The 22,788-nt window shown below is 37.6% G+C and overlaps 1 protein-coding gene across 3 annotated transcripts in view; it reads left to right on the top strand.

Annotated features, from left to right (window-relative positions):
- Positions 1 to 1,934: 1,934 nt before the first annotated feature.
- Positions 1,935 to 22,788, top strand: part of IBTK (inhibitor of Bruton tyrosine kinase) — a 59,434-nt gene continuing 38,580 nt past the window's right edge. For all 3 annotated transcript variants that reach the window (XM_085299185.1, XM_085299184.1, XM_085299186.1), the window contains exons 1-9: positions 1,935 to 2,109; positions 9,466 to 10,133; positions 13,335 to 13,431; positions 14,640 to 14,764; positions 16,373 to 16,483; positions 17,701 to 17,871; positions 19,069 to 19,186; positions 21,014 to 21,194; positions 22,396 to 22,519. In XM_085299185.1, the coding sequence (XP_085155311.1) occupies positions 9,810 to 10,133; positions 13,335 to 13,431; positions 14,640 to 14,764; positions 16,373 to 16,483; positions 17,701 to 17,871; positions 19,069 to 19,186; positions 21,014 to 21,194; positions 22,396 to 22,519 (1,251 nt within the window). In that variant the 5' untranslated portion in view covers positions 1,935 to 2,109; positions 9,466 to 9,809. The remainder of the gene's footprint in view (positions 2,110 to 9,465; positions 10,134 to 13,334; positions 13,432 to 14,639; positions 14,765 to 16,372; positions 16,484 to 17,700; positions 17,872 to 19,068; positions 19,187 to 21,013; positions 21,195 to 22,395; positions 22,520 to 22,788) is intronic.

Below are 22,788 nucleotides of genomic sequence, written 5' to 3'. Positions count from 1 at the left end.
ACCATTTAACACAGTGTTAAATGTCATTTTGGGAACTGACATCCCAAAACAAAAATCACAGCTCTGTAAAGCCTCTAATGTTTCACTAAAAGCTTGTTTGTTACTCTGTCAAGTTTTTGGTTCACCCATAGGGGCTCTATCAGGTCCTATTCATGAATCACGTTTCTATTCTTTGTGACAGTATTTTGAGCTGTGTGAAAGAGTAAGCATCTACAGCATAGAGATGCTTGCCAGAAATTATTTTTCCCATATATAATCTTACGCTGTCTCAGGTCTTGCCGTATTTTAAGCCTCTTGATCTCGCCACTGTACTGTTTACCTCTCCAAAGGATGCCTGTTTCAGCTAGTTGCTTGAATTTATTATTATACAACAAAGCCTTTTTTATGACTGACTTCAGCTCTATTTGGATCTCCTCATTACCCCACATGATCATTAGTATCTGCAGGCCAGCTGGCAGCATACTTGTAGAAAGGCCATTTCTGAGATATGCTATGATTGAAGCAGAAACTAGGTGATCACTAGGAAAATAATGTGTAAATAATTTTCTGATAGCATGCAGTTACAAAGGTGAAGGAGTGTTAGCAAGCTGAACCTTTGCACAGTGAAACAGAGAAAGCAGACCTCACAGATCACGTTAACAGGGTCATATGATGTGGGTAAAATTGACTATGATTCACCTATATACAGCTTCTCGTTTTTTCCCCAGATTGGTCTGCTGCAGAAGAACACAGAAAACTTTTTTTAGCTTCAAATGTTTTGTAGTTAAAAATTAACTAGACTGTTTTTAACTCTTTGCACGACTCTTCACCTGCACCACTGAAGGGAGGAACTGTAGCTTTCACAGGAATGCACAGGAAATTTGGCAGTTGACATTAATATGGCCTGTATGTCCTTTCTACTTTGGAAAAAGTGATGTGTGATTATGTTACTCTGCATTTTACATTATATACTATTTGTCTTGTTTCCTAGTCTGCCACTCTAAGATATTAAATCCTAGATTAATCTGTAATCAGTACTTCCTGTTACATCATTCAAGTCATTAATTAAAAAGCTGAATTTAATTGAGTCCTTACGGAGTTTACTTGAGAAGCCCACCAAGAATAATTTTTCAAATCCTCCTGGAAATATCAAGCTTTCTTACGAAACTGCCCTCTGGTTTAGTGTCAAAGCCCTCACCAAAATCAAGCTGTATCATATAAATTAGTCCACTGACTCTGTCAAAGAAGGAAATTATATTGGCCTGAAACAACCTGTTCTTGACAAAGCCTTCTTCGTGTTGTCACTTCAGTATTTCCTAGAGATGTACAGAAACTATTATTTACCTATTTGCTTTAGTGTCTTCCTGGAAGCTGGGAGAGGTGCTGGCTTGCCTAGAAACCCTCTCTCCCTCCTCACTTCCCCCACAACAGCCTCTAATTTTCATGAGGTTAACACTGCTTCAAAGACAGACTTTTTTTTTTTCCTTAGGCAAGCACCTGCTTCATTTAACTACTCCTTAACATGGCTTTACAATATTCCTGCCATGCTTTTACTTACATATTAGAAATATTTTATGTATCAGGCCATAATTTTCTTTTTAAAATTAAGCCTGACAGGCAAAGGGCAGAGAAACTCCTCTGCCCTTATTCGCACCCCTTCCTCGCGGCGCACACACCGTGCGCCGCCAACCGCCCCTCCCCATACGTTAGCCGTTTCCGTTTGAACGCGCGCTCACCGCGGGACTGCCGTGACGTCACCGCTCCATTTCCCCCCCGCCCCCTGCCGCCGGCGGAGCGCGCTGCTGGGCCCGCCCCTTGATCCGGCTTGTCAATCAATCCGGGCTCCGCGGCGGCGGGGGGCGGGGCTGAGGCAAAACAGCAGCCGCAGCCAATGGGCGCGTGAGGTGGGGCGGCGGCGCCGCCAATCCGCTGCTTGCTTCTTTGGGGGTGCGGCGGTTGCTCTGCCTGCGCCCCGGTCTGCGTCGTTGCTCTCGGCCGTTGCTGCCGCCGTGTGAGGGTTCGCGCGAGCCGCAGCAGCCTGGCCCTGCCCCGGTGTCACTGAGGATGAGCCGCCGCGCTGCCCAGCGCGCGTCCCGCCCCGCTCGCCCCAGCCCGTTCATCTAGCGACTGGTGAGGGCGGGCCGCGTCCTGCTGATGTGTCCGGGGAGGAGGGGGGGCGACTTGGGTTAGGGACAAGCGCAGCTGAAGGGACGAGGCCGGATCGCCGCGGAGAGGCCGGGGCAGGCAGCCGCGCAGGCTGGGAGGGGACCTGCCGCGAGGCGGAAGAAGAGCAGCTCGGCTGCTTGCTTTGCTGAGTCTTTTCTGTCGCTCGCCGCCGCCCGGCTACGTGGAGATGTGTAATGAGAGTCAAAACAGGCACCTTCCCCCTCCGCCCCTGTCTCTGCCAGGCCTTTGGAAACGCTGCAGCCTCCCCCGGCAACGTTTGCCTGGTTTTCTCAGCTGGAGATTCCCGGGAGATCTCTAGTGTTTCCGAAGTTCTTGGCGATATTTGTCTGTGGCATTTAGTTAGCAGGTTTCGGTGTTACTGGCTTTGAACAGCAGCGTAGGCACCAGAGAGCTGAAATCTGACAGTTGGTTTAAAGGATATTTCCATGCTGTCGTCTTAAGGGCCAGCCAGCGAGTCTTTTAAGACTTGGACCTCCTTTTGCTGATGTCTTTCCTCATGTAAACTGACCACGACTTGTGCTTTTGTGCGTTTTTTTTTTAAGTGACCATCGATGTGGTTACTCTTTAATAATACTTTTGTGAATATTCTGAGTTCCTCACCTCTTCTTAAGACTTGATATATTTATCCAATTTAGTTTTAAGCACAGTGAAATACTAGAAAATATTTTTCCGTTCTTGTTGATTTATGTTTTATTGACACACAGATAAACTGAAGATCTAGAGCAGTGTGTTGTGGAAGTGTCTACAAGTGCACTTTTAATTTTTTGTATACCCCTTTTTGTATGTTTTAATTGTTTTATAGTATTAAGTTATTAACCATCATTAATTTTATCTGTTTCTAGATATGCCAAGCACAATATTTTAGTTTACTGTTTATTTACCATTCACATATCTATGAATACCTTGTTAATTCTGACAAATAGATGTGCTCTGAGGTATTGTAGCTGAATGTAGCTACCAGTAGTGCTTTGGTATTTGTTATGAATTATAGGCAGACACATCTGTCTAATGTTTGTTAGCACTGTTAGGAGCAAATGGACTAGAGTTATTGGATTCTCTTAAACAAGGCAGATACAATGTCAAAAGACCAGAATCTCTGAACCTCTCATCCTGAAAAGGGTTATACYATCATTGCTATGATGGTGGAAGTCATAGAAAGTCTGTAGAGAACCTCTAAARATCATCTACTGAGGATACCAAGCTGACACAGAGGCCCATGGCCCTGTAATAAAAACAACTGGAATCTCCCAAGGCTCAGGGGATGTAGCAGGTGTGGTAGAACTGAGTATTTTTTAAATGAAGCTGAATTTTGTCTGAATCTTTACATTTGGTCAGGTCGCATTCATTTAAAACTTGCCAGATTGTTTGTCTAATCTATTCTGAGAACATTCTGACAATTTTATGATACCTGTGGGTAGCCTCTTTAATATTCAGCTTAAAATTTTAAGTGCTTCTTAACATATAACCTTAATTTCCAGTGCAGAGCAGATGATAACTTATCGTACTGTCAAGGGTAATAGATTTGTTTTTGATCCTTTTCTTCCTTTTTGTAACAGTCTTGTTTGAAGACAATGGTTTCTAGAAAACACAATTGATGGAAAAAATAGATCCAGTTTAACCCTATATTCAAAGATTGTTTTCCAGATCTTTTGAGTTTCTTGTTACTCTTTCCAAGATTTTCTGCTTGTCTGCTTTTCTTAAAACTTGATGTTAAACTGCAAGTAGCTTGGTGTTTTAACTGCAAGTAGCTTGGTGTTGTCCCTTTTCTGCTTGTACATTTGATCAATTTTTGCCTATGATATATATTTTACATTCAAGTGTATTTTTCAGGAAATTGAACAACATAGATTTATGCCCAGACTTCCAAGAAACATGCAAATTTCTGAATAGGTTAGACTGTGTGAGTATGTTGTCTTCTGATTAGAAATTAGTAATCTAGCTGATCATTAAAGCCTTGGAAAATGTACTGCTTGTAGCTGAAGGGTTTGTTTACTGTTATTTTATCTGGCAATTCATCTATATTCAGTGGTTTCTTGGAAGGTATCCTTGAGGACATATTTCTTCAAGTTAGTGCTACATTTATTATATTACTTTCCAGTTTCAATTTGTTAGTCATTCACAAATGTATATTAGATAAGTAGTTTAGAATTTGTCAAGAAAGTTGCCTTTAGGTAAGAATATAGTTAACAGAAAAACTTGGAAAATCAGTAACAAATAACACTGGCTTTGATTCTGTAAGCTTTAGATTTGTATTTTCATTAGTAAGCTAATCAGCCTGCATTATAGAGTTTGTTTTATATACGAATATTTTTAGGAATTCTATGCTATTATGGTTACAGGTCTTCTGTAATGTTATGAAACAAGAGTGAATGGACTACTTGAAGAATATTATTAAACCTCACCATGCTTGTTAAACAAAATAATAAATCTTTAAAAACCTCCAATACCCATGTAAGGGTGAGTTTACCTACCTGAATTGTAAGATGTTGCCAGTCATAACTGTCTTCATTTAAGTGTCCAGCAGCTTAAATGCTAAGTGGCTAGCAAAGAACGTCGAATGGATTTTTCCTTTCTAAAAGCTGTAATACTTGCACTATTGGAAAAAAARGGAGGGGTTGTTGAAAAAGAAAACTAGAATTTGTGTGATAGGTTGTCCTTTTATACAGTAGTTTCATAGGAAAAAATATCCTGTAAATAATAGGAGGTATGCTTTTAATACTTTTTTTTTTAAGAAGTTAAAGCTATACTAAATATCTAAGTAGATTCTACTGTGTGTTTTAAGGCCACCTGCCCTCAAGTGCAGGCAATARAAACAATATTTTTGATGATAATTAAAAATTTTCAGATTTTGAATTCACGGGAAGTAGCAAATGATATCTGGTGGTGTTGGAGCAAACACTAGACAGTTTTCCACTAAGTGCGTTCCAGATGTAACTGATATTTAGAAAAGGTAATACCACTAAAAATAAAAGAAAACAGTGATTGGAATGCGGACAGGTTAAGCCTGTTTCATGGTCAAATAAAGTCTTGAGAAATATTTTCTTAATAAAGCTGCCTGAAGCTGGATTTCAGAGTATTGTCATTAATGTAACAATTGAATTACTTAATGCAGCACACATGGAAGCTGCAAAACCAGCTATCTGTTTTTAAATGATACTAAAWTCTGAATATCTGAATCTTTTCTACCTCTTTTTTCATTCCTTCCCCTTTTGGAGATACTTATCTCTTGTGTTCAACCTCTATGAAAATACTTTTAGGAAAAAAGATAATTGGGAATGTGTTGGTGGAAAACATGATCTAAGAGATACAGGAATGAACATCCTGGCATTTTTCTTCATCTAGTRACTTGGGATACCTCTGCTAAATGCAGAGGTCTAGGCCTCACAGAAACTGATGCTGAATGTGATCTGCCTTCATTGGGCTTGACTTCTGAAAGATAGAGACTGAAAAGCAGACAAGTTGTAGAGGGTCCTAAGGATGCTGCTAGATCAGCATCTATTTATTCTGGCTTTTATTTTTCTTTCCCTTTTTTTTTTGGCAGAAAAATGCCAAATCTATTATGTGCTTTCTGAGGGAAGGAGCTGAGTAAGAGGGCTCTACCTGTTTGCTTTGAGGCGGCAAGATTCCGCACACACTTTGTTATGTAGGAATTGCCTCCAGCTTGGTTGTAACATTTTATCTTTTCTTGGGCTGTGAAGTATAGTAAATATCTCATACCTCTTGGGGGCTAGGATAGAGAAAATTTAGAAACCCGCTTACTGCAGAAATGAAGACTAAAACTTCTTTGTGATACTCTGAGTGATGTTCTAATAGCTCCATTTTTTTCTCCCCCCCCCGAAATTTTTCTTTAATGAAATTGTTAATTGGGTATATATTTTTGAAAAGAACTTAAATTCCAACACATAAGTGTTAAATAAATAGTTTGAAAGATAATAATCTTATTTATCTCATACGGCATTAGGAAGAGACTGGTATAGTAAATGGATGTAATTGGTGGTAAGAAGCCTGTAGAAATATCTACAAATAAAAGCAGAGACGCATAGTCAAGAGTGACATGTTCTAGATGTTTAAACTTTAAAAAATACTGGTGCTACTCATATTTCCTGCTTATTTTAGGTTTTGATAATTCAGCTAGGACTCAATATACTTCAGAGCTAAGCTTTAGGGCAGCAATCACAAGGTCTTCACACAGATGTGATCATCACTTTATGGTACTGAGGCCTTGTGTGTGTGTGTGTTTTAAGATTTCATTTAAGGACCTATTCATTTTTGAAAATAGTTAGGTCTGATTGTCAACCCTTTCTGAATGGCAGATATAATAACATAACTGTGTTGCTGGTGTACCAGTCTATCATGGAGGGACAAAAACTTGATCTGAAGCCTTCTGTCTAAAAACATAAGRTGTATATTAATATTTCTAGTGTTGAAATTTTATAGGAGGACTAAGTTAGAATGACTAATAAAGAAATAATTCAGCAGAGTCAGATTCCAAATAGTTGCAATAAATATCACCACAAAGGAGTTAGTATGAGGTAGGTGGGATTTTATTTCTATCTAATTGTAGACTTCTCACTCTTAATATATGGTTTGTAGTCTGCAGTATTTTAGTGTTTGGTGTCTTGAACTAGAGTTTAGGTGCTTAAAAGAAGCATTTTTTCCCTGCCCTCTGTTCCTTTCCTCTTACTGACACAAGTTATTGTGGAACCAGGGGAGGGGATTGATTTACCTTCTTGTCCATCATTTTCCTCATCCAGCTCAGTCTCTTAAATAGGTATGTGTGTTTAGCCAAGGGAAGGCACGGTGCAGGCCAACTCAGGACTGCTGCTTCAGTGAGTGGTGCCATTTCATGCCAGTTTAACTAACCACTTAGTCAACTGTATTTTGTGACTCCTGGAGTTATGTTCACTTTGTGTTCTTTTTATTTTCACTTTATGTTCTTTGTAGTACCGATAGGCATGTCTTAACAAAATATGATATTTAAGATGTGCTTATAGAACGACTTTTGCCACATGGCCTATAATCTGAAACCTGGTATCACAGACAGTGGTAACACTGATTTTGATTGTTTAAGGGTTCTCTAGAGCATAGTATTGAAGGGAAGAATGTAGCTTTCATATAGTGGTGCAAGGCTAATGTAAAATTTATGCTTCTTCCACAGAGTGATTTTGTTGCCTAGTGGAGTATTGATGAAATATGACAAATGGATTTGAAGATAGTAGCACTTCTGATGCTTTTCCTATGTATCTCCAAATATTTTAAAAATTTATTACTATTTAGAAGTGATGCATTGGAAATTTAAGGCTGCTGATAGCAATTAGTCATCATACTATGATTCCTTGGGACAGCAAGTTAGGCTGTGTTTTTAAAACTAATGCTTTCTTTCCAAGCTCTAACTTTTCTAAACCCTTAGACTAGAAAGAAAAGGTGGCTGGAGAAGAATGCATACAATTGTAGGTTAAGTTTCAGGTGTTCTTGCAGAAGTCTGTATGAAAATGCCTGTAGGGTAAATAGAAACCCTCTGTGACAAATGTAAACTGAATTCTGGTCAATTTTTTTCTCTGAAATACTTAATGTTACTCTTGGATAAAGATGAATGACTAAATTCTAGTGAGTAAAAACCAGTATTATATTTCTTGTTTGCCTGCTGTTTAAAATTGTTTTGAAAGTTCATACTGAATAACTTTGATCTGTGGATTACAATTCCAAGTATTAATCTCTCTTGAATTAAGTGAAAAAAATAATTATTTGAAGCTTTGTTAAGAAATGTTTAAGTGAATACTATTGGATTGGARTTGTTTTTTTCTTGGAAGTTTAGATTCCATTGCTAGTGTTTCTTCTGATGGCCTAAACTTGGTGGTGGAATTGATATCAATTCCTAAAACAGAAGAAGAAGGACTGAGATTTCTGTTTTTTCTTCCAAACAGGCAAAGTAATCTTTCTCTGATGTGTCTTTGCAGAGAGATATATTAATAAAATATGGATATGTATTCAGTGTCTGAAAAACAATGGAAGCTAAGTTCGAAAGGCTTTCTGAGGGAGGGTGAGAATTCGGACTTACGGTTGGATTTACAGTGACTACTGATTGCAATCTTTTTTCAGAGGGTTTGTTAACATTCTTAGTTTCATTTATCCATATTTCATGACAGCATTTTTTCACTCTTTTTTATTGGTAGAACAGTTTTAAATTCCACATTGGACAGCAAGCAAAAACATCAATCAGTTTAACAGAATGATTAAACGGAAACTTATGCTTGGAGAGACTGAAGTCTGAAGTTTTTGRGGGGACTGAATTAGCAGTTCATGCATAAATTGTACAGTATATCAGTGATGTATATAAGTTTACTCTTGCTATTCCAGATGGTTTTATATAGCTTTTATTGTGCTATTCATACTGTACTGTAATAAATGCTTCTGTCAGGCCTTCCTTGCTTTTGAGAAAGTATATGCCAAAAAAGGTGGATATGCTACAGATAAGTATTAGATATGCAAAGAAATGGCTATACGCCCCAAACAATGAATATATTTGAATGAGCAATATAAATTATATTTTCTTCCTGTTCTTTCCTCCTCCCTTAGCCCTTCCAGCCTAGAACTTCGTTTATTCCTGCCTATCCCGGGAGCTTTAGACTAGCCCTGTATGAGTAACAAACATCTGAATTTACATCTCTTTACAAAGCTGCTTTTCTTTGCTTCTTCTCACCTTTGTCAGCATTTCTGGGAGCGCTAGAGAGGAGCCTTCCTATTGATTCTTCAGAAATCATTTAGTAGGGAGATGGGTAAGAGTTCCGGCCAGGGAAGAGAAAGCGAGGCATAATCMTTTTTGCAGTGGCTAGGTGATCCCTTGCTCCTCCTGTGTGGGACTGACAAAGTTTCCTTAGTGTACTCCATACACGTGTGTGTTTTGTTTTTTCTCAGCAGTAGTTTAGTCCTTGCCTTCTGATCACAAAGTACTGTATAATTAGTCAGTAAACTAGCAGGGAACTAATGAGGCTGAGAAAATTCATTTTTTTTTCTTTTCCCTGCCTCCAAGTGACTTTTTTGATCCAGTTCACCATATAACCTCAAAGATTTATGTCAAAGCAAGAGAGGGAGGTGCCTTCGGAGACTGGGGTGGAGAATAGTCATGGCTGTTTAAATTGGCTGAATGCCTGAATGTGAAATCAGATGGGCTGATGCGAGGTCAATTAACCCTTGCTATTTCGCTCCTGTACTTGCAGGCTTAGGTTGWTACACATTTAAGTTGGCACAGTTGCTGAAGAATTTTTGTTGACTAATCTGTTCTGTTTTGTTCTCTTTCAGGTCTCCCTTGCAATTATGGAGTTTTAGAGGAATAAGAGAGTGTGGAGGGGGAATCCCCCTCTCCACACTTGAGGTAGTTTGCTTTTGGAATTTTCTATGGACAACAGTATTTGTTATATACAATGGTGAAATAAGACCTCTAAAAATATATATTTATAAGTATTTATTTTGATCAAGTGCCAAACATAACAGTACAAAGATTTCTAATGGCAGCTCAATAAAACTGGATTTAAATTGTTGGAATTACAAGTTTCTGAAGGCACTGTGTCGTGTACTGAACTGGAGTGCCTTCATATACTTGATGATCGTTCCCCTTAAGGAGAAGAACAGCTTCAGAAGAGAAGATGAATTCTCTCATGCCAGAGTGCACTTTGAAGTGTCGTTCTCTACAGCATGCTTTGGATGTTATTTCTGTAGTTACCAGAGGAAATGAAGGCCAGATCAAGGCTTTTCTGTCTTCTTACTGCTACAATGCTGCAACTATAAAGGATGCCTTTGGTAGAAATGTTCTTCATCTTGCTTCATCTTGTGGCAAAAAAGRTGTACTCGATTGGCTGGCTGAAACCAAAGGAGTTGATCTCTTGGCAAAAGACAGAGAGTCTGGATGGACAGCTTTGCACAGAAGTATATTTTATGGATACATTGATTGTGTTCTGTCATTACTGAAGGTGAGTGCGCAGCTCTGATCTTCTTAATGAGTGATTTGCAACATTTTAGTTTTACAGTTTTTAAGAGTTTTTTTATTGATTAGTTCAAAATTTTTTTAACTTGTTTCAAAGCTTCTTGAGGTTGTTGTAATACTATGTTTAGATCACAGTGCATTGATTTACCCATAAAAGATATCTCTTTGCACACACAAAAAATGGCACTAAGTAATTAATTCCTAATTAACTGTGGAATTCCCTAAAAGACTGGTTTGTTTGGATAGTATCAGGGTCAGGATCCTAAAGTGCAATCTGAACTTGACATCACACTAAGGATATTGTAAAAACAGGCTCTTCAATAATTACACCAATTAGTGTTCTTGGAAATGTGGAATACTTGAATGGAGTTAGTGATGAATCGTATGTTTGAGTGATAAGCACTTCAAGATAAACAGTATTCTGTTCAGTTGCTTCCAAATGCATTCTTGTTTTAACCTGGACTTTCACTCAGTCCCCCTCATTCCTTTCTGATAATTGCTGTTTCTTCCTTACCTTCTAGCACATTGTGTTTATTTTTGATTGCTCTTCCCTGTGTTCATTCCACTCTCAGTACTGCAACAGGAAGCTACGTGTGATGGAAATGTTCAAAGTCCTTTTAACCACATGAGAAAATGGAATGTTGGTGGTTTAAGGTTACTTAAAAGCAAACATGAGGAGAATAACTTAGGCTTTTGAATTCAGCCCTTTTGTTTTAAAAATTACTGTGGCTGGACATATATAGGTGTTAAACTCTACTCTTAACAAGTAGTGTAAGCAATATAGTTGTAGATCCAGTAGTTCTTAATTCTTGAAATTTTAAGTGTTAAATGTGTATTTCATGTTCTGCACTCTCATAATGAGAAACTTTTCCTTCAAATTACCAAAAAGTGCTTGTTTCCTGAGGATTATATATGATTCTCTTCTCTAGAACTTGAAAGCTTTGTGTGATGTTTGAAAAGCTATTCAGTCCTTTGTATGTATGTACATTTAAGATATTTGCTTGCATGAAACCTGCAGTGATATCTCCAAATGTATTTTATTTTTTTTAGTTGCATAAATGAGTGAGTCTTTCTGACAATTAGCTCTGTTAATATTCCTCTAAGAAGCAGAACAAATCAGATCATATAGAGTGCTATAATTTGCAGTTCCTTAACTTGAGTCTCTTTGTGGTACTGCATTGTGAAAAGCAAGTATTCCTTAAGATGCAGTGATGATAAGGAAGAATCTTAGAAGAAAAATCATAAAGTAGTTGAGGTAGGAGGGGACCTCTGAAGATCATTTAGTCCAACCCCCAGGTCAGAGCAGAGTCAGCTACAGCAGTTTGCCCAATACTGTGTCCAGCTCAGTATTAAATATTTCCAAGGATAGAGACTCTACATCCTCCCTGGGCAACTTGCTCCAATGTTTCACCACAGTTACGGTGAAGTTGTAGTGTGTGTATGTGTTTTAATGGAATTTCTTGTATTTTGATTTATGCCTATTACATCGTGTTACTGGATACCACTGAGAAGAGTCTAGCTCTGTTTTTTACCTTTCTCCCCTGCCTTCACCCCTCCTCCCCCCTCCCTGTGTTTATACACATTGATAAGATCTTCCTGTGATGATKATTATTTTTTTTTCCTCTTCCTGAGGCTAAATTGCTCAGCTCACGCAGCCTATCATCATATGACAGATGTTCCGGTCTGTTTGTCATGTTTGGGGCTTTGCACTAGGCTCTCACCAGTAGTTCATGTCTCTTGTACTCGGGAGTCAGACCCACACCCAGCATCCAGTTGTGGCCACACCAGTGCAGAGTAGCTGGGGAGGATCACCTCCCTCCATCTGCTGGCAACACTCTGTCTAATGCAGCCCAGGAGGCTGTTAACATTTTTCTCTGTGAGGGCACATTGCTGGTTCATGTTCAGCTTGTTGTCTGCCAGGACCCCCAGTGCCTTCTCTGCAGAGCTGCTTTCCCTCAGGTCAGCCTCCAGCCTGTAGTGGTGCCTAGGGTTATTCCTCTTAAGGGGCAGGATTTGTTGTTCGCTTTTGTTGAACTTCATGAGGTTCCTCTCTGGCCATCTCTCCAGCCTGTGGAGATCCCCCTGAATGGCAGCACAGCCCTGTGGTGTATCAGCCATTCCTCCCAGCTTTGTATCATGAGCAACCTTGCTGAGGGTGCCTTTGATGCCATCATCCATGTCATTAACAATGTTGTTACAGTACTGCTTTCTTTTTTTCTCAAGCAGTGAGTTAACACCAGCACCTTTGCTAGTAGGTTTCCCTTAAAATTTGAATAATATATGGTATTATTCTTTTGGCTAGTGTATTTCCAAATGGAGTTACAGGTTAAAATCCATTCCTGTTGATGTGACTGGCAGTTCTTCTCTTACTTCTGGATGGAGTGTATTCTCTTAATTTTGTTATTTCATGCCTTTACCTCTCTTTCAATCATGAAATTCTGTAAGATTTTCTTATATATTAGCCCTCAGCTATGGTACATAAGTACAGCCCTATTATCTGTCAGGTTCTGCTTAGGGACACCTGCAGTTCTTATCATCAGTCAGATCCCTGAAGGAGTTTGACTTTCTTAAAACCTGTATTGATAGCAACACTTTCTTTTGTACTGAGGACGCTGTCTGTATAGAGAGAATGTACCTCCCSGTGTGAGTTCTGTAATGATGACTAGTCATATATGAAGCTTCAGAAGCACAAGCGCTGGTGTCTTATGTGGCAGTTGGTATCCCCTTGCCTTTTCTCAGTAACTGTGAACCTCTGTTCCCTGCTTGTCTTCAAAAGCATAGTAGATCTTTTTGATCCTGTCAGTTCTCTAGCTTGTCAAAACTGATTTCCTAAGCTTGCTAGTACAAGAAAATGGATTCTTCAAAGCTGGTAAATGCATTTTTGGTAAGTGCTTGCCCCTTCTAGATGACAGTGCTTTGTCTTCAAATGTTTCCTGTGTGTTTTCCTGGTTATATCTTATTACACAATCAGTATTTCTACAATAAGATCACAGTTAATAGATCAGCATGATGTATAGTTGGACAGAACTGCACTAGTCTTTTCAGATTCACTTACAATTGACTTGAAAGAATCTCGACATTTTCTTAATATTAAAATTCAACTAAAGATTTGTTTATCTGGGTTACTTCAAACTGTGGAGTAAATTGTAACTTTTATGATTCTCTTTCCCCTCCTGTCTTTTTTCAGCATGGCGTTAGTCTATACATTCAGGATAAAGAAGGTTTATCAGCTTTGGATCTTGTGATGAAAGACAGGCCAGCTTACGTGGTGTTCAAGAAAACTGGTAGGAAATCAAATAACTTAAATTTTGTTCTGTTTCAACAGCATATAAATGTGTGTACCTGCTTAGACAAAAGTTTTATATTTCTAATTAGAATTGTGTAAATTGTGAGATAACAGAAGTTGTGGAGTCACTAGTGTAATAAGACCACAGAAGCAGCATCTTACTAATAGGCACAGAATGTGTATGCATAGCTAGAAGGAAGGATTAACAACAGACTTTGACAGAAATAATAAAAAGAAAAAGCAAAGTTATGTTCTCTTATTTGATTTTAAGTCATTGGAGGCATGTCAGTGTCTTCGATAGATCAGTTTATACCCCATCTGTGGCTTTTGTGAAGAAGGGGGGAGGAGGGTTGCTCTTGCAATAAACTAATTACAGTTATTTGCAAATTGCAGATGCTGTATTTAAAATCAGTATGTAAGAATAACTGTGAGCAAGCTGCTCCCCCCCCCCCCCCCCCCCCCCCCCCCCCCCCCGGGAGAGTAGTTATTTTCCATTATTCTTTGTTTATTTCGTGCTGTTCATGCTTCTTATCTACTTCTTTCCCCTTTTCTTATCTACTTCTTTCCCCTTTTCTCCATGCCTGTGTTTAATCTTGTTGTACAGAGAAAGCTGTTATTTCTGGCTTATGCTTATAGTTAATTGAAGTATTTTTGGCTATACAGATCCTGAATTTTGTGTATTTCTAATTTTACCTTGCAAAATTATTTTAAATTTTTTTAATTCTCGTGGTAGTGGTGCCGCAGTGGTCAGATAAACTAATTTCATTTTCTTACTCATCAGAAAATACTATTGAAATGTTACTGAAGCTGAGAGGATATTTTAAAAACCTGAAATGTTTATTTTGGCTATACCTCTCATTTGAAACTGCTTATGGTTTTCTTACATGAGTGTAACCCTTTTTCAGGAAAGCATTTTTATTAAATTGAAACAACATGTGTAACTTAAGGTAATAGGGATGTTTTTCTGAAAACCTCACAAGGAAGAATGATTGTTTTCTGTAATTGGAAAATATTTATATGTTGACTCTTTTCTATACACTAATTTAGCATCTTAATTATCATTACACTATCTTTTAATGTTCATTTTTGGGTAAAACAGGTTTTGTCTTCAGAGTTTAAAGATGAACATCAGGAGTTAATTTTCAAATTCAGTATACATGAGACTGCTAAATTTACAAGCTGCAGAGAAGTTTTTTTTCATTGCAGATCCCACAGAAGTCTACACTTGGGGAAACAATATTAATTTTACTTTGGGTCATGGTGGTCAACAGAGTAAACATCATCCTGAACTGGTGGACCTCTTTCCTCGCAATGGCGTGTATATCAAACAGGTATTCTGAAAGAATTACATGAGACCCTTTCCCAGTGAACCTGGGAGGGAAACCATCATCAATGTTTTCATTAACTTTTGAAAATTTCTGTGGAAAATTTAACTTTGGGTCTGATTTCTCCTAGTTTTGTCTTGTAAGCAGTCTCTGTTTATCTGGTGAGACTACTTAGAGGGCTAAGAAGCATTAGACCAAGCCTGCTATGTTATGTCCCCTTTGTCAATCCTGTAAAAACATGGTTCTCTGATAAGGGGTTTTATAGCTGTGAAATATTTCCAAGGTAAATCAGACTTACATATCATTAAATAAATAATTCAGAAGAATGAAAAAATGATACTTCTGTAACTCTTTTGGTTTTCTAATCTTCTGTGCAACTCATAGTGATCTGCAGTGGAACAATGAATTTGATCTGTTATATAAAAACACTTTTTGTGTTAAAATCAGCCTGTGCTGTTACATCATTCCTGCTGTAACAATAGCTTCTCCCTAATAATTTTTTGTGACTGTAGTTTAAGATAAATTGGAAGTTTTTAAATCCAATTTGCAGGCAGTCAGGGCAAATGATTTGTGCTGCAGTCTTGTTTCCCACAGCTCTTCTGAGAATTCTTAACACTGAAGCATTTGTTTTTGTTATCCTGTCAGGACCATGTTTGAACATGTTTTAATAAATGTGAACTGCAAATCTTTTCAAGTAGGCTAATAAATAGTAACAAATTTAAAGCCAAAGATTTGTGTTCCTTGCAGGTTGATTTGGTGTTGCCGGTGGTTTAATACTAGCATCTTGCTCATATTTTCACAAACAGCTAAAAAATCATTACCCTTGAGACTATTTGTAGTTTTGTTTAAGTCTTACTTTTTAAAAAGGTTTACCACACAAGGAAGTTAAATACCTAGGAGTATGCTAGCTGTACATATAAAATCAGGGGAATTCTTGTCTAAACTGGCACATTTTCTAGACTATGTGTTAGTCTGTCCTGTGCACTCTATATCCTGGACTAGTCTAGTCATTAGATCTGTATGGAAAGGAGCCATTACTTTGCTATATAAGCAAGGATCAAGGCAATACAGGCAGTAGATGCATCTCACTTTTAGGTGAATTCTCCTTTCTCTTAAGAAGTTCTTTGGGGAGGTTTTAATGTTATATTATAATGGAAAAGTCTCTTGGTGGCTAATTGAATTAACTTCAGAGCAGGCTTTTCAGTATAGTTGGGAGGACTAACAGCATAAGCCACTGTAAGTTGCAGTCATGTCTTTTTGCTGTGTTTTACGTAATTGACATTTATCTGTTTCCTTTTGTTAGCATGAGTGAGCTTTTATAATTATCACATTCAGAAATGTTGAATGTAGTGCATTCAGGAAAGTTGCATGTAATAGGCCTTTGATCAGTTATATTCTTTTAAAAGCATTGTTTAGGTTGCTTAATTCTTAGAATAAAGATTTTGTATTGCAGTATTTTATACTGTTTCATGTTCACAAGTTCTGTCTGTGCTATAATATAGATCATTTTTCTTAAAGCTGAACTCCTTCATAAAGTATTTTTGGCCTATGATTGCAGACTATCCAAGAAAACTAATTAATTCTGTACTTCCCTCCCCACTCCTTTTTCTTCAGGTGGTACTCTGCAAATTCCACTCTGTGTTCCTTTCCCAGAAAGGACAAATTTATACGTGTGGCCATGGACAAGGAGGACGCTTGGGTCATGGTGATGAACAAACATGTTTGGTATCCTAATGCTTGGTATCTTAATGCTATCTAGTGTGTTGTAATGTAGCATGGTGTTTCTTTTATTTGAAACATGAAGTTAAAAACTGAATTAGTTTTCTGTTAGTATACTTCCAAAGCTTTTTAGATCAGTTTGCTGATGGTTTAAAACAAACAAAAACTTATCTAGTATTACTACTGGGGTTGAAGAGAAGGGAAGAATATATATTTAAATATACCTAAAGTTAGCTGGTTACTAAGTTAAACTTCATATCATGGCTGAGTTGGTCTGAAGGCAAGCTGATGTCAGGTAAGTGTAAGTAACTGGTTTTCCACTCAGCGGACTCCCTAGATAGGTTTGATGCAGTCACATGAGCATCAGGGATGATGCAAAGAAAACAGCAGTACTGTGGAGCTGGAGTGACAGGAGAGTGATTGCAGGATTAGATTTGCACAGGTCTGAAGTGGAAAATCACCCATAACTTTCTTTTGTGTAGTGTGTTGTTGTAATATGCAAAAACAAAATTTGAAAAGACTTAGGTATGACAATATAGTTCTTAGACTTCAATATTTATCCTCTATATCCTGGTAATAAATGCACTTTGCAAAAGTAAGTGCTGAAGATGGGTTGATGCTTTAATTTTTTAAAATTGCCAAATATCTGTCAGAACTTGATATTATGAGATAGGATGCTGTAGTAAAGACTAGGGTTCATTTTTTAATAATTTTTTTAAAAAGACAATTTTTAGGGTATTAAATTTTTATGAAAGAGAGTGGGAACCGCTGTTTTGAAATTGCGATGTTATCCAGCAGAACGAGGGAGATTTTCAGTTAGAAGTCATGGAAGTAGTTCAGTATCTTTAACCCTTCTTCTGTGTGACTAAGTTTATCGTATAGTTAGGAGGAAGCCTTCATCACTCATGGTAACTCAAAAAGAGAAAATAAAGAGGTAATAGTTAAATATTTATCCAGCTTCTCTGCAGAAATAATTTCCAACTTTATGTCAAAGCAGATGATTTAACGTTTGTCTCTTGTAGTAGCAGAGGATATTTCAGAAGGTTCAGTGGAAGTACTTTGTCATTACACTGTATGTGATCATTCTGTTAGTGAGTAAATTGTATGTTAAATGTATTTTCATCTGTATTTCAGTATTCAGTTATGAGTTTCTGTTAGTGTAACTTTGGTTACATATATGGCCAGTGGTTATTGTCAAACTTTTTTTTTTCCTTCACGTTTAGGTTCCCAGACTTGTGGAAGGTTTAGCTGGCCATCAGTGCTCCCAGATAGCAGCAGCTAAAGATCATACTGTTGTTTTAACAGAAGATGGATGTGTCTACACCTTTGGTCTGAATACTTTCCATCAATTGGGTATTCTTCCTCCTCCTTCTAATTGCAGTGTTCCTAGACAGGTAAAATAACATTGTTCAAACCATAGTTGTTTCTTTTAACAAAGTGAGGTATGAAGATAGTTCTAACAACTTCTAACTTTTTCAGGGCAGTAGAGTGGAACATGAATTCCAGATAAAATCTTGACTCAGTGTTACTGTACATGACGATCTTAAATGCTTGCCTATTAGTGTCCTGAGTTAAACTTAATCTTCTAAAATGAACTATACTAAGCTTTGTAGTGCTAAATATGAGAAGGCACAGTTGCCTAAAGCTTCCTCCTCTCTCCCCTGAGCGGTTCTGTTGCTGAAATGAAGCAAGAGTAATAGATATATATAACTTGAGATTCATGTTTGTATCCTGTTTTGGATCACTTGATGAGGGATCTAAAGTTAGGTGGTTGTCTCCTTTGCTGGAAGCTCTGGTGGTCTTGGAGTCATAATGCTTTGAGAAGAATAGCAAGAGGAAGGAGAAGCAACCAAAGAGCCAGTGATGTGTCAGGGTATGGTTATCAGCAATTTGACTTAAATTTCCTTGGTCAAACTATAACATACTTTAAAGTTCTGGATTTTTTTTTTTTTTGAAATAAGAAAGAATGACTTCATGCTTTATTGAAAGGAAGGTTCATCTGCAATAGAACAACACTATGCATTAAACCCATAAAGTGTTACAAAGGTTGGAAACAGTAATTGGCCAGGAGAATGATGAATGACATAAGTGTTTTGGGATACAATAGTAGTGTAATGATAGCTGTATATCCACAGTATTTGCTTTGACCTCAATCATCAAGAGTGCTCTGGAAAACCAAGTTGCATCTGAAAAATAATCGAATGAGTAGTGTTCTGCAGTCTCTTTAGGATAGTAAGATTTACAGGCTGAAACTTCATAACTGAAACTCGTGCAAGACCTGAATCTTCTTTGGCTCCCACTTACACATATGCACTGCAGTACTGTTCAGCATATTGCGTATGAAGAATCAAACCTAGAGGTTTGATTGTAGTTCTAAGAAGATAGGCAAAATTTTTGCTTTTTTATCAGTAGTGCAATAGTGTCCCACTTGACAAACTTCTGAAATAATCCTGACTCTTCAGACTGTACGTGCATTGACACCAATACTGCATTCTTAATGACTTTAGGCGTTAACTGTTGTCAGAAGTTTGTACATGTGAAATTCACTTGTTGCTGCTTAATATTAAGATGTACTTTGGATTTGTGCTTAGGTTCAGGCAAAAAACCTGAAAGGTAGAATGGTGATTGGAGTGGCTGCAGGCAGATTCCATACAGTGCTATGGACTAAGGAAGCAGTGTATACCATGGGTCTGAATGGCGGCCAACTAGGTAAGGTAGAAGTGTTCTAAAAATAAAACCCAGCTATTAAAAGATGTTACTCATAATAAAGCTGTCAGCTGCTGCTTTCAACGGAAGCCTCGTTTAAACTATCTCTTTTTTCCCAATCTGATGACATAATGACACCACTTTTTTTTTTTTTAAGGACATTTTTCTTTACTGCCCATCACTTTCATGTTTTAAGGTGATGGTAGCTAGTCAGACTTAGCTCTTACTTGAATTACTTATAAATGTTTTGCTTTCCATGTATCACATGTGGCCCTATTACTGATGACTTTCTGGAAACAGTACTACTGGTTGCGCTGTAAATTTCTCCAATGTGTGCTTCTCCTCCCAACAGTCTAGCTCCTGCTGCCCTTAATACATCATAAAATAGCATTCCGCTCTCCTGCATATGTCCTCCTTCCTCCCATGCTGTAGAAATACTACAGTTAACTTTTCCATGCTAACTTTTGACATAAAATGCTTGCCCATGCTTGACCACAGTAAGATTTTTTTGTTGTTTGTTTGTTTGGGGGGTTTTTTGGTTTTTGTTTTTTTTCCAACAGTGCCATTATCAGAGTTGTCACTTAATTCAGGATTACCCTGGAAGTCAAGAAAGACCTTAATAACTTACATTATCAACTAGTGAACTTTTTAATTCTATGAATGGGCTATCTTAATTGCTTTGGGCTTTTTTAATAAAACCGAATTGCAACTTGGGTTTGGATCTGCACTTCTATAAGTCTTTATTTGTGCAGACAATTGTTAGGTATTTCTGGTTAGCCAGTCTTTTAGCTGGTTAGGTTAATTTGCATTAGTCCTGACATCAGGCTCTGGCACTTTTTGTTTGTTCCTAGGTAAGATCTCAAAGCTGTGTGATAAGACTTGTTTGAGAACTATCTTACTATTGCATATTCTTTTGGGACTCTTCTTAATATATGCATGCACCATATAACTTTCTTTGTGGTTGCTTGTGTTGAGGTTATTCTGGCACCCACGTGGTTCCGTGTAGTACCCTATGGAGATAGTAACTTGAATTACAAGTGGTGTAGTTCAGTGAGCCTGGCACTGTGATGGACCTACGCTAATAAACCTTGCCTTTCTAAGAGGTTTAGATGTAGCACTATCATGACAGGACTTCTTCCAGTTCCGGAGCTAGCTCTGCTGCTCACTTCTGGATTTCTGTACCTTGATCCACTGTGTGGCACAGACTAAGTGCACACAGAGCACGGTTATGTTGTGTACACTTTTAAAGATTCTTTGTATTAGGATTCTTGAGGCAGCAGAGCATTAATGACCTGACTGATTTTGTTTTCAGAGGCTTTACTTTACAACTTCAGCCCTGTTTCTATTGTTTCTGTAACTCCCTGCCTTCATGCTTACCTGCACTTACCAAACAAGCTTGACCTACAAGATACTGTATCTTCCAGTGGCTGGAATAATCTGTAGTTTGTTTCTGGGATATGAAAGCTAATGTCTTGAACTGTAATGCGATCAAATAAGTATCTTGCAAAATACTCTTTTTTTTTTTTTTTTTTTTTTTTTTGGAATCACACTAAATGGAAGGACAGTATGACTGCAGAGTCTAACCACCTTAAATAGCTTGTCCAGTAGAATGTGACTTACTTTTTTTGTGTGTGTTTATCAGATCTTTAAAGTTTCTGTTATTTCAGTTTGTGCTATACTAGACTGTCTAATTGTTTTTGAAGCTAAATTATCTAACTCCCTACGAAATCTAGAATGTAAGTGTTCATCAACGTAGTGTAGCAAAATGTACTTCAAATGAAAGTGTGTGGAATGTTAAGTAATGTTTTTGGGGTGGGTTGTATTTTCTAGGTTATCTACTGGACCCTAACGGAGAAAAATGTGTAACTGCACCTCGCCAAGTTTCTGCTCTACACCATAAGGATATCTCGGTGTCCTTGGTCTCTGCATGCGATGGTGCTACAGTATGTGTTACTGAAAGAGGAGATATTTATTTACTTGCAGACTATCAGTGCAAAAAGTTGGCTTCAAAGTACGTGTTACTTTACTAATCTATGGTGAAGTATGATAGTGAAAAATTTGACTGGAGTCTTATCCATTCAAACTATTGTAAAGATTTTTTGCTCAAAGTGGAGGTGATAAAGTGAACCCTCACATTTTCTTGTGATAATTTTTCATATGGGCTGCACCTTGCTCTCACACTCTCTCTTTTGGAGGAGGAAGGGGGTTAAGGCTAAGGTGTCGCTCAGATTCGCCAAAGACATTTACAAAAAACAAAGTAGGGGGAAATAGTGAAAAATAGTATTTTTATTCATTGGTTAGCCTGAGCTCGTATAAATGCATTAAATACATCTTCATAGAGGCACTGAAATTTTGTTTTCCAGTTTACTTATGCTCTTACGATTCTGAATCAGTAAGTTGGTCTATATTTCATCATGCGTATATATCTGTAGTATGTTATGTATAGTATGTTATGTAGACTAATTTAAGTTGGGAGGTTATCTGGTCCATATGCTAAAAACCAAATGTAAATCTTGTTGATGAAATTGGGACCTATGCCTCAAGTTTATGGAATTATTTGATCTCATTCTCTCCTAGTTAGTTTGCCATAAGGAATTAGAAGAGGTAACCAGATATTTCCCCAACTTCAGCTGGCTTTTCAGCTTCAGATCAAATTCTAAGAGTATTTGTTAACAAGTGCTAGTTTAATGATTGTTTTTTAGACTTTTTCTACATGATTGACTGAAGGTAGTGGCACTTGAAGAAAGTTGATATCACCATTTTCTGCATTGCTATGTTAAGATACTGAAAATAAGGAACTTCCATGGTTTTGATCAGCTACCCCCCCCCCCAAATCCAGAAGATGTTGGCATACTAAGATGTGAGGATGGCTTAGTGGTGTAAGATAGTCTATTAATGCAGGCTATTAAAATGTATATTGGAACTTACACAAGCATAATTTCTATAATGGTGAAGATTAGTTTATGACTTAGTGTTTTCACTGTTGGATTCTGTGATGAACTTGTGAATATGATGTGATTTATTCAGTGCAAAAACAAAAAAATTAGCAGTCGTTACTTACACCAACTGGGGAGGGGGAAAGAAAAGTAATTTTTTCAGTGTCACTACCTCAACTATTTTTTGCTGCCTCTTTAAATGGAAGAGATATCTCTGTCATAAAGCAACATCAATATTCGGTGAAGAAGTACTAATTACCTTCTGTGTTCTTTCAGACAACTGAATCTTAAAAAAGTTCTTGTTAATGGAGGATATTTGGAATACAAGGTAGATACCCAGAATCTTAAGGAAAATGGGGGTCAGAAGATTTGCATTTTAGCACTGGATGAAGCTGGAAGAGTAAGTTGTGTCCGTAAGATCATATGTATGTAGCAAGCTGCATACTGATTATGGATGAATTTGGAACCACTTGGCAAGCCTTTGTTTTGATTAAGCGATCTAAATGAAACATACTTTTGGAGAGAAGGGGAAAATACATGCTGAAATAACCCAAGTAACTGTATTTTATTGTTTTGCTTTAAACATAAATTGACAGGTTAAAATCTTGCATGGCAAATACAAATACAGCAAAAATGTGAGTAGAGGTTCTAAGTTAATTCTCCCCACCC

This window comes from Rhea americana, unplaced genomic scaffold (assembly GCF_003343005.1).
Source record: "Rhea americana isolate MKP2758 unplaced genomic scaffold, rheAme1 scaffold_147, whole genome shotgun sequence".
Taxonomy (NCBI): domain Eukaryota; kingdom Metazoa; phylum Chordata; class Aves; order Rheiformes; family Rheidae; genus Rhea; species Rhea americana.
This window is presented reverse-complemented; position numbering and strand designations above follow the sequence as displayed.